At 40.6% G+C, this 15,263-nt stretch overlaps 1 protein-coding gene across 1 annotated transcript; it reads left to right on the top strand.

Moving 5' to 3' along the window:
- Positions 1–9,617: 9,617 nt before the first annotated feature.
- Positions 9,618–13,997, top strand: LOC140200912 (protocadherin gamma-A12-like). Its single transcript, XM_072264561.1, has one exon. The coding sequence runs from the start codon at positions 9,618–9,620 to the stop codon at positions 12,012–12,014; it is 2,397 nt and encodes a 798-aa protein (XP_072120662.1). The 3' UTR covers positions 12,015–13,997.
- Positions 13,998–15,263: the final 1,266 nt, after the last annotated feature.

The raw sequence follows: 15,263 nt of genomic DNA on the forward strand, positions 1-15,263 counted from the left end.
GTCATCATCAAAATTTTTCAATGGATTTCAAAACAGAGAGGAAAGAGAAAAAATGGCCACAAAATTTAAAAAAAAAACTGAATAGTCTTAAACACATTTAATACAGTAAATTGAAAATAAGTATTAGTATCTTTTTAAACAATCACTAGAACATTTTGTTAAGGTTTTTGAAATATGCCTAACGTTTGATAGAAAAGTCACAATCAATTATCAGACTATTACTCGGGCTGCTGGCAGGTGTAGTCTTCCAATAACATTAAGATTCGAGTTTTTGTTTGCCCCATCAGGCGGAGTGCAGAATCCACGAACGAAGAACATCAAGTTGTCTTAATTACTTGTCTCCCTTGTTGAGTTCAGAAATGGGGCGTGGCCAGGGACTTTTGTAATAAAGTACAACAGATTGACATACTTCAAAGATTGAGCACACGTCCGTGCTGCACTCCCGGAAATGTAGTGTTCCCTGTCTGACTTATGCTATCGAAAGCATCAAAACTTTCAATACTTCGGGACAGTATAACCCTCACCGTTTATAAATCATGAATGATATTTTTCGCCTGTCTTTGTTTCCTCGGCGTCACCATTCAATATAATATTCAGTTCAATTTTTTCTCCATTTACTTCCACTTGGTTTCCATTCTCATATGAAACCATCTACTTTGCAACAGTCTTATGTTATGATAAAATCTCTGCGGATGTTCCACTGATATATTGCTGAGAATTGCATGGCGAAGACCTTTAGAAGCTTTACTCTTTTTTTTTGGTATTGCACTCTGCCCTCTGTAGTGGAGCCTTAATGTGATCCAAATATGTCAATTTGATTTTTTTTTAAATTTACATTGTGTGCACTTTATTGGATACTCCTCTCGTTAATGTAAATATCCAATCAGCATCAACTCAATGCATAAAAACATGCAGACGTGATTACGTGGTTCAGTTACTGTTCAGACCAAATATCGGAATCGGAATTAATGTGACCAAAGTCACTTCGACTGTAGAATAATTATAGCTGTCAGATGGGATGTTTTGAATATTTCAGAAAATAAAGATTGCCTGGGATTGTCACGCACATCAATCTTTATAACTTACAGAGAATCGAATAAGATAAACAATTTAAAAATCCAATGAGAGTCAGTTCTGTAAGCGAACCTTCCTTGTTAAATAAGGGAGTTCAGAGAAGAATGTCCAGGTTGGTTTAAGCTCATAGGAAGGCGACAGCAACTGTAATAAACATACGTTACAGCAGTGGTGTACACAAGAGCATTTCTGAACACACATCACATCGAAACGTGACGTGAATGGCTTACGGCAGCAAAAGACCACAACTGTTGCCACTAGTGTGTTTAATAAAGTGGCCAATGAGTTCATTTTGCATCCATTAGTAGGTATGTGCTGCGCACATTCAGAAAATCATATGAACAAGGACTGTGCATGCATTGGAGTCACCTGATGATGTGCATACTCTGGATATCCTCCTATCTTATTTATAATATTTTGAACCACTTATTTCGTATTCTATAACAACACGTTTGTAGTAATAAGTGATAAAGGAAGTTTTGTATCTCCCTCACAAGCAAGAACCATATACAATAAAGAAAAGCGAATCTAATTCCATTGACAAACTGAAGGTACTTCCAGCATCATGCTTCCATCATTGTTAACCTGGAACTCGGTACTTAAGTGAAAACTCACGAGTACAGCTGATTGAATGTCGTAATTATGTCAGTGGTACCAACTCTGACTATTTCATACCTGGAGAGTATATTACACATACAACAATTTTAAAACCATATTATTGTATAGAATATCTTACATAACTCAATCAGTCGACGAGAAAACAGGTCAGTGTATCAGAATCTATATTGATCTATTGTCATGGTAAACGAGCATTGGCTGTTCTATTCTCACAGCTGTAAAGATACAAACCAGTAGACTATATTCAGATAGAATCTTCCTTTACAAATGGAGCTCCTGAGTAGCCCAACCCCATTGTTCTGAAGTACCCTCACATTCTTCAAAGACTTCGCAGTTCTCTATTCAGTCTGCTGTAGATTCTATTCTTCCTTCTTTTTGTGCCCTTCGCTCCAAATGGAGCATAGACTATCAATGACCTTTACTCCCATTCCTCGAAAGCTGACAGCATGGTTGGAGTTCAACAATGTTTCTGTAATCCATTTTATCCACTGTATATTTACCTATACAGCTGTATCAGATCCCTGCTGGTTGGTTGCACACGCCCAGCGAATCCACAGCCAATTCCAGGACAGCGGCGACACACGGCGCATGTGGAAGGGCATACAGGACATCACCAATTACAAGACAACACCACCTGCCTGTGCTGGGGATGCCTCCCTCCCAGATGCGTTGAGTAACTTCTACGCTCGTTTTGAGGCGGAAAATGACGTGACGGCGAGAAAGACCACCCCTCCTCCAAACGACCAGGAGCTGTGTCTTACCGTGGCCGATGTGAGGAAAACCCTATGCAGGGTCAACTCACGGAAGGCTGCTGGACCAGACAATATTCCTGCAAGAGTGCCTGGAGCATGTGTAGATCAGCTAGCTGAGATTCTCACTGACATCTTCAACATCTCCCTGAGCAACGCAATTGTTCCTAGGTGCTTTAAAGACGCCTCCATCGTCCCCGTGCCGAAGAAGTCTTCAGTGCCCTTCCTCAAGGACTACAGTCCCGTCCCACTCATTCCATCATCATGAAGGATTTCGAGAGGCTCGTCATGAGGCACATTAGGACCCCACTGCCCCCCTCACTGGATCCCCTGCATTTCGCATACCGTCCCAACCGTTCAACAGCCGACGCCATTGCCATCACCCTCCACCTGGCCCAAACCCACTCGACAAAAAAGACACGTACGTTCGAATGTTGTTCAAATACTTCAGCTCAGCATTCAACACAATCATCCCTCAGAAACTGATTGGAAAGCTGAGCCTGCTGGGCCTGACCACCTCCCTCGGCAACTGGATCCTAGACTTCCTGACTGGGAGACCTCATTCAGTCCGGATTGGAAACAGCATCTCCAATACCATCACACTGAGCACGGGGCCCCCCAGGGCTGTGTGCTCAGTCTACTGCTGTTCACTCTGCTGACCCACGACTGTGCTGCAACACACAGCTCGAACCACATTATCAAGTTCGCCGATGACATAACCGTGGTGGGTCTCATCAGCAAGAACGATGAGTCAGCATACAGAGAGGAGGTGCAGCGGCTAACGGACTGGTGCAGAGCCAGCAACCTGTCTCTGAATGTAAACAAAACAAAAGAGATGGGTGTTGACTTCAGGAGGGCACAGAGTGACCACTTTCTGCTGAACATTGACGACTTCTCCGGAGAGATCGTTGAGCATCAGATTTCTTGGTTTTCACCTGGCAAAGATTCTCACCTGGTACCTCAACACCAGTCCCATAGCAAAGAAAGCCCAGCAGCGGCTCTACATCCCGCGAAGGCTCAGAGAAGTCCATCTCCCACCGCTCATCCTCACCACATTCTACAGATGTTGTATTGAGAGCTTCCTGGGAAGCTGCATCGCTGTCTGGTTCGAAAATTGTACCATCTCGGATAGAAAGACCCTGCAGCGTATAGTGAGGTCAGCTGAGAAGATCATCGGGGTCTCTCTTCCCGCCATTACAGACATTTACACCACACGCTGCATCCGTTAAACAAACAGCATTATGAAGGATCCCACGCACTCCTCATACAAACTCTTCTCCCTCCTGCAATCTGGCAAAAGGCACCGAAACATTCGGGCTCTCACGACCAGACTATGTAACAGTTTCTTCCCCCAAGCCATCAGACTCTTCAATACCCAGAGCCTGGACTCACGGCAATCTGCTGCCCTCTACTGTGCCTATTGTCTTGTTTATTATTTATTGTAATGCCTGCACTGTTTTGTGCACTTTATGCAGTCCTGTGTAGGTCTGTAGTCTAGTGTAGCTTTTGTGTTGTTTTACGTAGTTCAGTGTAGTTTTTGTATGTTTCATGTAGCACCATGGCCAGAAAAACTTTGTCTCGTTTTTACTGTGTACTGTACCAGTAGTTATGGTCGAAATGACAATAAAAATTGACTTAACTTAACTTGACCTATCCCGTCTCTACCTCCCACTTCGGTGATGTAGGGTTAGACTTTGACAGACTTCGGTCCTCCCAAACACTTCTTAATGACATTCCAATCACGTTATAGATTTTGCTTATCATCTCCTATGGGTATATCAAATCTACGAGTCAAATTATTGACGATGAGGGAAACAAATTAGCCTGTATGTTGCATGCTATCTTGTGGAGGTAGGCTGTGTATGTCCTTAATATGTTGAGGTTCCGCTGAAGCCTTTGAGACTCCGTTGACTGAGATGCAAAATATCTGTGCACTTTTTTTTTAATATTTTCCATTTCAGTTGGTCGTTCGGAAACTACCTGCCAAGTATCATAGCATCCATCATCACTCCTGCGTGCCTTCAATTGCTTGGTCTTTATTGTATCAAGTTGAGGCTTGGCTGCTACCACTAGTGTTCCTGTTATCATCACTTGAATCGCAAGAGGTCGTTGTAGAATCTGTATCAGGTCATCTGATTTTCAATGGTAGAGCTGCTTCAGAGTATTGTCCGATATATGAAATGTCTCCCAATAAGGAGGGCTAATGGCAGGGGCACACTTTTCACATGGCCTTTACCCCCCCCCCCCAACAAGTTGCTGTGTGCTTTATTCTGCTCCAGTTTATGCTTGAGCTACGCAGAGTGCATTTCGATCCGATTACATTTATTCTGTTCTGTCGATGCTCACAATTGCTCAGCTTTTGTTAAAACGCTTTGCTGTCTCTTTCATACTGACTTCGTACTTCGCACAACTTTGCTTTCCAGTTTTTATTTCTTCAGTTAACAAGCTTATTTGATCTTTTTTTACCACATTGGCCACCTAACCAAGCACATCACTTTTTTTATACACTGTGATAAGACTGCTAACGTCCATCCTGCATTTTTGCCCACGTTCCTCGGACATTCTCTGAATCTTACCCCGTATATCAACAATGGTCAAATTCCATTAGACCATCACTTTATTTTATTTATTTATGATTTCTTAATTAATCTTAACCAGTTTCTTGTTCAGGTAAAAACCCAAACCATCAGTCATCTGTCCACACAAAATAACTGAAGGTTCAGTTCCCCCTTCTTCTGTAATAATTTGCTCTAATTTTCTAATGGCGTTAAATCTCGTTTAAGTCTCCTACTACAGGTGGGGAACATTATTGGCCGTGTAAGTAGATTGCAACCGAAATTCAACCCTACATTACCAGATCGCATTGCCGAAATTCAGACAATTAATACATAGTCGAGCAGTTCTTCAAATTTTAGTTAATGGACTATGTACAATCGACCAGCACCAATAACTTTTAACTTAACCAAAATAGATTAAAGAAGAAAAGATGTTCCCTTCACTCATTGAATTCTTCAAAATTGTAGATTTAAGTAAGAATTCGGTGACGATGCGAGGAATGGATAATCCCCTGTTAATTCTGCGCACTGAAACTTTGCCCTTCATCGAGGATTCTTTCAAGTCTTTAAATATTCTCAACCATCTTGCCAACTACGTGACACTGTTGGAGTTGGATGTTATGCTCCGAATGTTCTTCGGAAGTCCGGAATGAGGAATAAAACTTGTGGTTATAGCAGTGCTCTTGGGTGATCGTAACAAGAAATTTAGAATAACCAACGTACTGTAAGGAAGGAAGAGAACGAAGAAGAAGAAGAAGAAGAAGAAGAAGAAGAAGAAGAAGAAGAAGAAGATAAGAGGTCGTGTTCTTCTGACACTAAAAAATAGTTCGGATGAAGAATTTTCCAGTGATAAGAAGTAGACGATAAAATCGTCACTTCAGTGACGTATGCAGCGCTCAGAGAAACGTTCAGTAACATACAGAGCCTACACATTATCTACACAGTACTGAATATATATTGAACAATTACACACAAATAGGTAATGCTATGAAAAGATAAGCAAGCACATGAAAGTTGATTTGCAACAGAGAACGAGTAGTGCCTGAATTATCATCACTCGCAAATTTGAGCAACGATGCTTCTGTAAATGAACATGAATTATAAGAAAATGCTCCTAAATGTACGCTTGTGGCACACTTCAGTATTGCTGATCTTAATGAAGGTACAGATAACCTGTTAATGTATTCCTTTACATCGCGAACGACTCAAGAATTGGTCAGCTGAGATCTGAAAACTGGACCGATCAGAGTTGAAGAACAGTAGCTATTGTACAGTTGCATATTTAGCATAAATGCCTACATGCATTTGTGGTGAATACAAAAGTCGTGTTTCATTCACTGACATCACTGATAATGCTCCAGGGATAGAAATGCAATCTTCAGCTCATACGGTTCCAGGAGAGGAATTACACCCACAGAATTCTGTAGGAGCTCATTAAGTTAGACCTGCGAGATTTACTTCTGGATGGAAATGACAGTCCAGGTTTCGGGCTGAGATCCTCATGACATATGAGTGGAAGTCATAAAGGGAGCAATCAATCTGGACCGAATATTATACACACCACACCCCAATAGCGACGGAGTTTCTGAGGAACACACGGGCAGCCCGTTTTTTGAAAGGTACAAACTAACAGGTTTGTTTCCATGGGTGATTTCAATGTCCCTATTTTGCACTATAGATTGAGAGCTCCATAGTGCAAAACACTTAGATGGAGCAGCATTTGATAGGTGTGCCCAAGAAGGGCTCCTGACGCAGCATATAGACAGATCGACTAGAGTAGAGCCCATAAAGCATCTAGTACTAGCCAATAAACCTTTTCAGGAATCATATTTCTCGTCTGATGAGCATTTCGCAATCACTGACAACAACTAATTGGCATTTACTATAGCCATGCAGAGGGATAGCAGCAGATGACATGGGACAGTATTTAATAGGAAGGGCATTGTTGTATTGTTATATTGATATTGTTAGGCAGAAACATTGATGCATAAATTGAAAATCGATCCACTCAGGGAATTGCACAACGGAACTGTGCAGGTTATTTAGGGAGTTCCTGCATGGGGTTCTGGATAGTTTTGATATATTGACGCAGGAAAAAGATGGTAAAATAAAGAAACCGTATTTGTCAACAGGTCAAAAGGTGGAAGGAAGTTCCCTTATGGTTCAGGAAGCAAGGATGGAACAGTGCTATAGATAGTTGCAAGTTAGCCAAGACGGAGTTGGGAACGGACTCAGACGAGCTAGTAGGATGTCTGAAAAGACATTGGCGAACAGGGTTAGGGAAAACTCAAAATGTTCTACACGTCTGTGAAGAACAGGAGGATAACAAGAGAGAGGGTAGGACCAATCAAGGACAGAACAGGAAACATTTGCCTGGATTTGCAGGGTATATGACAGATCCTTTATGAACACATTGCTTATGTTTTCACCAGTGAGAGGGGCCTTGACATTTATGAGGTCAGAATAAAACAAACAGTATGTTAAAACATATCAACGTAAAGAAAGAGGATTTTCTGGAATGTTTAAAACCATCAGGCTATATTAGTCCCCGGGGCTGGAATGGATACACCACAGGATTCTAAGCGAAGTGAAGGAAGAGATTATCACCATTGGCAATGATTTTTTTTTTTGTCCTCACTGGCCACAGAAGTAGTACCACATCAGTCGAGTGATCAGAATTTAGTCGTTTCATCAAGAAAGGGAGTAGCGATAACACAGCAAATTACAGACGAGTAAGGTTTGTTTTAGCGGGGGCGGGGGCAAATTATTGCAGAAGATTTTTAGAAACAGCATTTTCGAGTATTTGCAGAGGCATCGTCTGATTGAATTAGTCAGCATCGCTTTGTGAGAAGCAGGATATTCCTCCTGAGCCTGTTGGAATTTTTTCAGGGTGTAATATATCACAATAGTGAAGGTACAGAGGTGGGTGTGGTGTATTTGGATTTTAGTAAGGCGTTGATTAACGTACCTTACGGTAGACTAATTCTGAATGTGAAGAGACCTTGTGGATATAAAATTGTGTTTTCCCCTTGAAAACAGAGAGTGATTATAGATGGAGTGCATTCTGCTTGAAGGTCGACAATCTGTGGTGTTCCGCAGGAATTGATTCTGGGACCCCTGAACTTTGTGATAGTTTAAATGGCATGGCTGAGGTAGAGAAAGGATAGGTTGGTTAGTTTTCAGATTATACGATGGAGCTGGAGTTATGAATAGCGTAGAATGTTGTCGTTGGTCACAACAGGAGATTGACAAGATGCAGAGCTGGGCTCAGATATGGCCAGATATGAAAAGTGCATATTTATACCAAAAGAGAAAGTTTTATAGCTGGACAAACATTCATGTAGGACATTATTATCCCTCTTAATCCCATCATCCTACATTTCCACAACATTTGAAACCCATACTGATTACATATCTATCAATGTTCGCTTTAAACAGAGTCAATGACAGCTTCCACGGTCCTTTTGGTCAATGAATTCCACAGAGCTGCCGCCCTGATGCTACAGAAATTCCTTCTCATCTCTGTCATTCTGTTTTGAAGCTGTGCTCACTTGTCTTTGTATATTCCCACTATAGGGATCAGTCTCTCTAAGTACACTTTATCTAGGCCTTTCAATATTCGATAAGTTTCAAGGTGGTACTCCTTTTGATTCTCCTAAAGTGCAGCGAGTACAGGGCCAGATCCATTATACGCTCATCAGATGTTAATCTTTCATTCCCGAGATCATTTTCGTAAACCTGCTTTGGATTCACGCTGGGTCCAATTTGTCCCGAGGTCTTCATATGATTTTTATTCTATATCCCTGCGCCTTGGGAACTAAGGAACTCGAATATAAATAAAATCCTGCCAGCTATCCGAAGCTAAATTTTTCGCTAAAATTTCAGAAAACCGGAAAGCGCCGGGTCGTATTCCATATAAACATTCCTACAGTTCAACCATCTCGAACAGTATTTATCGTATATTCGAAGTTAGAAACTGCAACTAATTCGGACATTCATAATGTTTTCAGGACATTGCCCCTGTCATCTAACTAACACCTGGCAACGCTGATGAAATACTAGTCTGGTACGAAATCAACGCTTATCATGATTCATATATTGTGAAAAACATAGAAGAGTGTAACACACTAAAAACCCTTCGGCCTACATTATTTCAATAATTGTAAGAGCTTTAAAATTACGTAATTAGCCGAAACTTCAAATAACCGGCGCATAAAGCGATAATCCCGGGAAGCTTCAAACGCTCGTGAGAATTTTAGTTGCGCACCATTAAATAAGAGAGATTCAATTTCTGGAAGGCCAGCTTTAAGAAATATTTGGTGCAGTAATGGATAAGGACTCTTTGTGTCGCTGTCTACCAATCAGAAACCCCAGCGTTGCGAGAGATCTACACCTTCTTTCTTAACCTCCTCATCCTCCAGCATTACTGCGCTTGGAACACAAGGGAGAGGACAGCAAACGCTCACTGTTTTATGGCCGAGCTAGGTTCATTAGAATCCCTCTGTTCTAAATTGCATTTATACTAAACTTAGACCGCTATTTTCTCCTGTCGCATTTCGTATTTAGTTCTGCAAAAGATTAATGGAAGTTCCAGGGTAAATTGATTAGTTTAACCGGAACAATGGCGATAGTACTCAGAAAAGGATTGTCTTTCTTTCACCTTATGTGCGTATTGGACATTGTTTGCGGACAAATTCGGTACTCGATTCCCGAGGAATTGGAGCTCGGTGCCTTTGTTGGCAACATCGCTGAGGATTTAGGCCTAAGCATTCGAGAACTCATCACTCGAAAATTGAAGCTGGTCGCCGATGATGCGATTCAGTTATTGAAGGTAAACATGAATAATGGCATTTTAGTTGTGAACGAGCGAATCGACAGGGACGACATCTGCAAGCAACTGTCGCCTTGTTTTGTTTCTTATGATGCAGTTTTAGAAAATCCGTTAGAGTTGCATGGGATTGAAGTGAAAATATTGGATATAAACGATAATGCGCCCAGATTTACAGAGAAGGAATACTATTCAGAAGTCTCTGAATTTACCGCAACGGGTGAGCTCTTTGCTCTAGAGAGAGCGCAGGACACGGATGTGGGAACCAATACAGTAATGTCATATCAAATGAGCTCAAATGAACACTTCCGTTTGAAGGAACAAAACACAGCCGATGGGAGTAAAACTGCAGTGCTGATACTAGAAAAACCGCTAGACCGCGAACAGCAGTCCGAATTCCAACTAATACTGACGGCCATTGACGGTGGGATTCCTCCAAGATCTGGTACAGCGAAAATTATTATTTCTGTACAAGACGTCAATGATAACGCTCCCACCTTTAGTCATCAAACATATAGGGCTAATGTTGTAGAGAATGCACCTGCAGGTACTATAGTGACCACGATAAACGCTGCTGATTTAGATGAAGGAAAAAATGGTGAGGTTAAATACTCTTTCAGCCCACACGTTGCTCAAAGATTTCAAGGGTTGTTCAATTTAGACTCAGAAACGGGACAGATTTATGTGACTGGATCTCTAGACTATGAAACAGAAAACGTTTATGATATTGAGGTACAAGCTGTAGACAAAGGTTCACCGGCATTAAGCGGGCGCGCCACAATCATCGTTGAATTAATTGACGTTAATGATAACGATCCGGAAATAAAGGTAACATCCGTAGCCAACAATGTGCGTGAAGATGACGACATCGGGACTGTAGTCGCTATAATAAATGTCATAGATCGTGATGCTCGTGAGAATGGACAAGTTCGTTGTCGACTTCAATCGAATATCCCCTTTAAACTTCAGAAGTCTTTGAACAACCAGTTCAAGTTAGTAATTAACGATGCATTAGATCGAGAAAGCACTTCGTCCTATAATATCTCTATTACAGCTTGGGATGCAGGGCAGCCCTCTCTTTCAGCAAACAGGACCTTATTCATTTCAGTCTCAGATGTTAATGATAACGTACCAAGGTTTACTCAGTCATCGTATCAGGCGTTTCTCATGGAAAATAATAGACCAGGTGGATCTATACTTACTGTTACAGCTTTTGACTCCGATTTTGACAAGAATGGCGAAGTATTATATTCCCTCGTGGAGAGCCCCATGGAAGATGCTTATTTGTCTGGCGCGGTATCTATTAACTCAGAAAGTGGGAATGTTTATGCACTGCGCTCCATGGACTATGAAGAATTGAAGAAGTTCCAATTCAAAGTTCAAGCCTCTGATTGTGGATCACCTGTAATGAGCAGCACCGCCACGGTGAATGTGGTGATCTTAGATCAAAATGACAATGCTCCAGTGATAGTATCGCCATCTAAATGGAACAATTCCGCGGCGACTCAGATTGTACCCCAGTCAGCATTTCCAGGATTGGTTGTTTCCCGGATAATTGCAACTGATGCAGATTCAGGACAGAACGCCCGCCTTTCGTACCAACTTTTGGAAGCTACAGATCGTACTTTGTTCACTGTGGGATTTCTTTCTGGAGAAATTAGAATCTCCCGAAAGTTTAAGAACGATGATAGTCATAAGCATCGACTTTTAATCTTGGTGAAAGACAATGGGCAACCAAGTCTCTCCAGTACCGCTACTGCTCTGTTTTCATTCCTGCACAATGCTACCGAAAACTTTTCTGAACTAACAAATAAGCCAAAAGATAATGTTGATTTTTCAGACTTACATTTGATCTTGATTGTTACGTTGGGGTCAACATCTTGTATATTTCTAGTAGTGATTGTTTTGCTGGTCATTCTAAAGTGCAGCCAAGATAGAAATATTTATGGTTATAATGCTAGAATGTGCTGCTGCGGTTGGGAGCATTCATCTAGCGACTTTAATCGCACAGCTGTGCCAAAAGAAATTCTGAATTATGTAGGTGTTGAACGGACTTTGCCAATTCGGGAATCGCATAATTACACTGTTACGCTCTCACCTGATTCATCTAGGAGCGATTTCTTGTTTTTAAAACCGTATCACCCCACGTTGCCTCTGGATAATTTAAGCGCTTGTAGTTCAGGAAAATAATTTTTCAACTGATTTGCCCTGCAGTTCTTACGCAAACCCAGGTGTAAGTTTCATAGAACACACAACAGACAACGATAAAGATAAGTAGTGTTGACTAAGATATGTAGATATGTTGGTGTTTGTATGGAGTGATGCATACAATTGAGTTTTTTAAGGTAATTATTTACATTAGTTAAACTTGAAAAGAAGCTCATCTTGTAATTTTAGTTTACTTGGCACTTGATCAAGAGGAAGTCACTGCTATTCTCTGTAAAGCAACGTAACAGAAGTAATGTACTCATTGTCAATTCTCTTTCAGGCAATAGTTTTACTGCATTTGATCATTTCTGATGTCTACGTTGCTTGTAATGAAATGTTAGACATTTAAAGTTATCTCTGTTTAATTCGAAATTTTACATATTGAACGTATTTAGATTCTGACGAGAGCTCCATAATTGTTGGTGCAGACGTAGCTTTACGGCAGTATAGAACAGATGTTGGTTCCAAAGAGACAAGTTCCATTATTTACTTCAGACATTTCTGTGTGGAATTTAAATGCTCTCTATATGACTTGAGGTATTTCGCCTGGCTGTTCAGACTTCCATTTACATGCTAAATATTTATGATTGCAGGCTACTCTGCACTGCTTCAAATTTACTTGATGGCAAGTGTATAGACTCGGGGGTGTCCGGGATGTGAGTGTGGGAGATGAAATTCGTATAGATGGGTGTTTGATGTCAGAATCAAAGCATAGACTGAATTGCCATTTCGCCTTTCCTGTCATTCGACTATAAATTAGACATAGTCAAAGTTGCTCCTTTTTATACATATACCTATCGTCAGCAGGACAGCAGTAACATTTTGTTCATTGTAAGATAACAATGGATATTGATTTCAGACTAATTTCTGCCACAGTGAGGACTGAACCTATTGTTCATGTCTTGTTAGCGTTCAGCAAGAGGCACTGAATATTATTTTTGAAATGTTGTAGATCAAGATTCTAGTGGTAATTCCAGAAATATTTCGTGAACGCAATATTTCCCAGTAAATGCAATTATAGAGTTAAAAGGCTATAGTAGTGGAAAGCAAGTGATCTGGTCCGTCGGACTTCTGAATTCACTCCAAACATTACTCCCTCTGAATTAATCTGAATCATAAATATTACGTATGCTCCTGAATCTTATATTCTGTGATTTTCCTATTTGCGTTATAAACATGCATCAGCTTCCAATTTTATGGATTAAAATCCATCAGAAAATTTCTCCAGAGATACACTCTGATTCATATTACCTAGACAAATTTAGAAAATGTCCAGCTCGTATTTTGTCCTTCATAGGCTTTAATTTTTTGGACAGGTCTACCATATTGGAATGTGTTAAATTTGTTTCAACGGAACATTGATAAGATGCAGAGGCAGACTGAAAAGTGGCAGGTGGATGTCAATGCCGAACAAATGTGAAGTGACACAATTTGAAGGCAGGTTATAAGGAAGGATTGTTAGTAGTTTGAAGGAAAAGAGAGATTATTGGGTTGATGCCCATAGATCCCTCAAAAGTGTCACAAGAGCTGCAACCGTGATTGAGAAGTTCTATGTTGTTCAGAGCCGCGAGTTAACGTTACAATACTATAAAACACTAATTAGACTGCACTTGGAGTGTTGCCTTCAGTTCCGCTCGTCCCATTATAGAAAAAATGTGGAAGCCTTAGAAAGGGTGCAGAAGAAATTTACCAGGATTCTGCCTTGGTGGGAGAACATGACGCATGAGAATATGCGATGTGAGTTATAGATTTTCAGCTTGGCGTGAAGGAGGACGAGAGGTGACTTTTAGCCTTGTACAAGATGATAAGAGGTATAGATAAAATGGGCTGATAGAGAGATTTTCCCAGGTAAGAAATGTTTAATGCGACGGGGTGTAATTTGAAGCTGATTGGAGAAAATCATGGGTTGATTTCAGAAGTGTTCTTTTTACACAGAGAGTACCACTGTGGGAGATGTGGGAGGGAAAGGGGAGAAGATGCAAGTAAATTTCGAAATGGTATCGTGGGCCTAATGGTCTTTAATGCGCTATACTGCTCTATGTTATATATCATATGTCTAACGAAATGATGCCATCTAAATAAAGGCTATCATAGAAAACATCTGCCAGTCTATCTTCATCAATGCTATTGGTCATCTTCTCAAAAACAAAGCCAGTTTTGTTGGATTGGATATCCCCTTTCAATGCTATGTAGACCATCCCTAACCAGTTCTTAACCTTCCGAATTCATATGTCTTGTCCCTCCGAATTGTCCACAATCATTACCAAAGAATGATGTAAGGTTCACGGCTATTGTGTAGCCTGAATTACTCCTGCTCATTTTTTTTTTAAATAAAGGAATAACACTAGTTTCTTCAGCTCTTCTGATACCTCAATTATGTCGAATGAAGACGAGAAGTTTCTTTCGGTTCCATAACGTGGCATTCTGGGGTGGATAATACTTAGCTATTGGAAATATTCATCCGTATATAATCCAACACATGTAATACCTCCACCTCTTTAAAACCTGCACAGTACAATCAGCATGTCCTTTCACAAATTCACTATCCTCTATGTCCTTTTCCATAGGTTACGTGGACAACAATTATTGATTTAGGATTTGGCTACATTCATTCGTTGGAATATTTTTCGGGCGCCTTTTTGATCTTGATAAGGTGATTTTATTACCTCTGTTTTCCACTAATTTTCTTCTTATGTACCACCGTGCACAAAGTAACCGCTTGAGCGATGTTTCTTATACATGTTCTATCATTCCTTTTTGATGAACAATCCTTCAATAATATTTGTCATACGAGTTGACTAATCTTTCCACCTCTGCATTTTAATTTTGCCAGAACATGCTGGCACTGAATCCCTGATAACTGCATCTTATGCCACTTCCGCTTATCAACTTTAGTTTCTCCCTTAGGCACTTGTTCGCAATTAACCTCTGACTCTTCCTGTCTTTCACCTTTGACATCTATTCCCCCCCCCCCCAAGTGAGGACGCCAATTTGGTCAACCTTCTCTCTTTCCATAATATCTGGAAACTTTTAAATCTGTGGTTGCTGTTTCCAAAGTGTTCTCGAACTAGTACTTCCAGCACCTGACAAGATTCTTTCTTTAACTTAAGTTCAGATACAGAGCCTTGTCTGGAAGTACAGTTTGCATTTTGTTCAGGAATTCCATCTTGGATGTACAGAACAAACAACACACCTTTTAATCCTTTTAATCCCATTATACTGAGGAAAGTT

The sequence above is a fragment of the Mobula birostris genome, chromosome 7, assembly GCF_030028105.1.
Source record: "Mobula birostris isolate sMobBir1 chromosome 7, sMobBir1.hap1, whole genome shotgun sequence".
In the NCBI taxonomy this organism is placed as follows: domain Eukaryota; kingdom Metazoa; phylum Chordata; class Chondrichthyes; order Myliobatiformes; family Myliobatidae; genus Mobula; species Mobula birostris.

Bases quoted from the DNA above. Each gene is read 5' to 3' on its own strand.
- LOC140200912 (XM_072264561.1), top strand. From the start codon at position 9,618: ATGGCGATAGTACTCAGAAAAGGATTGTCTTTCTTTCACCTTATGTGC.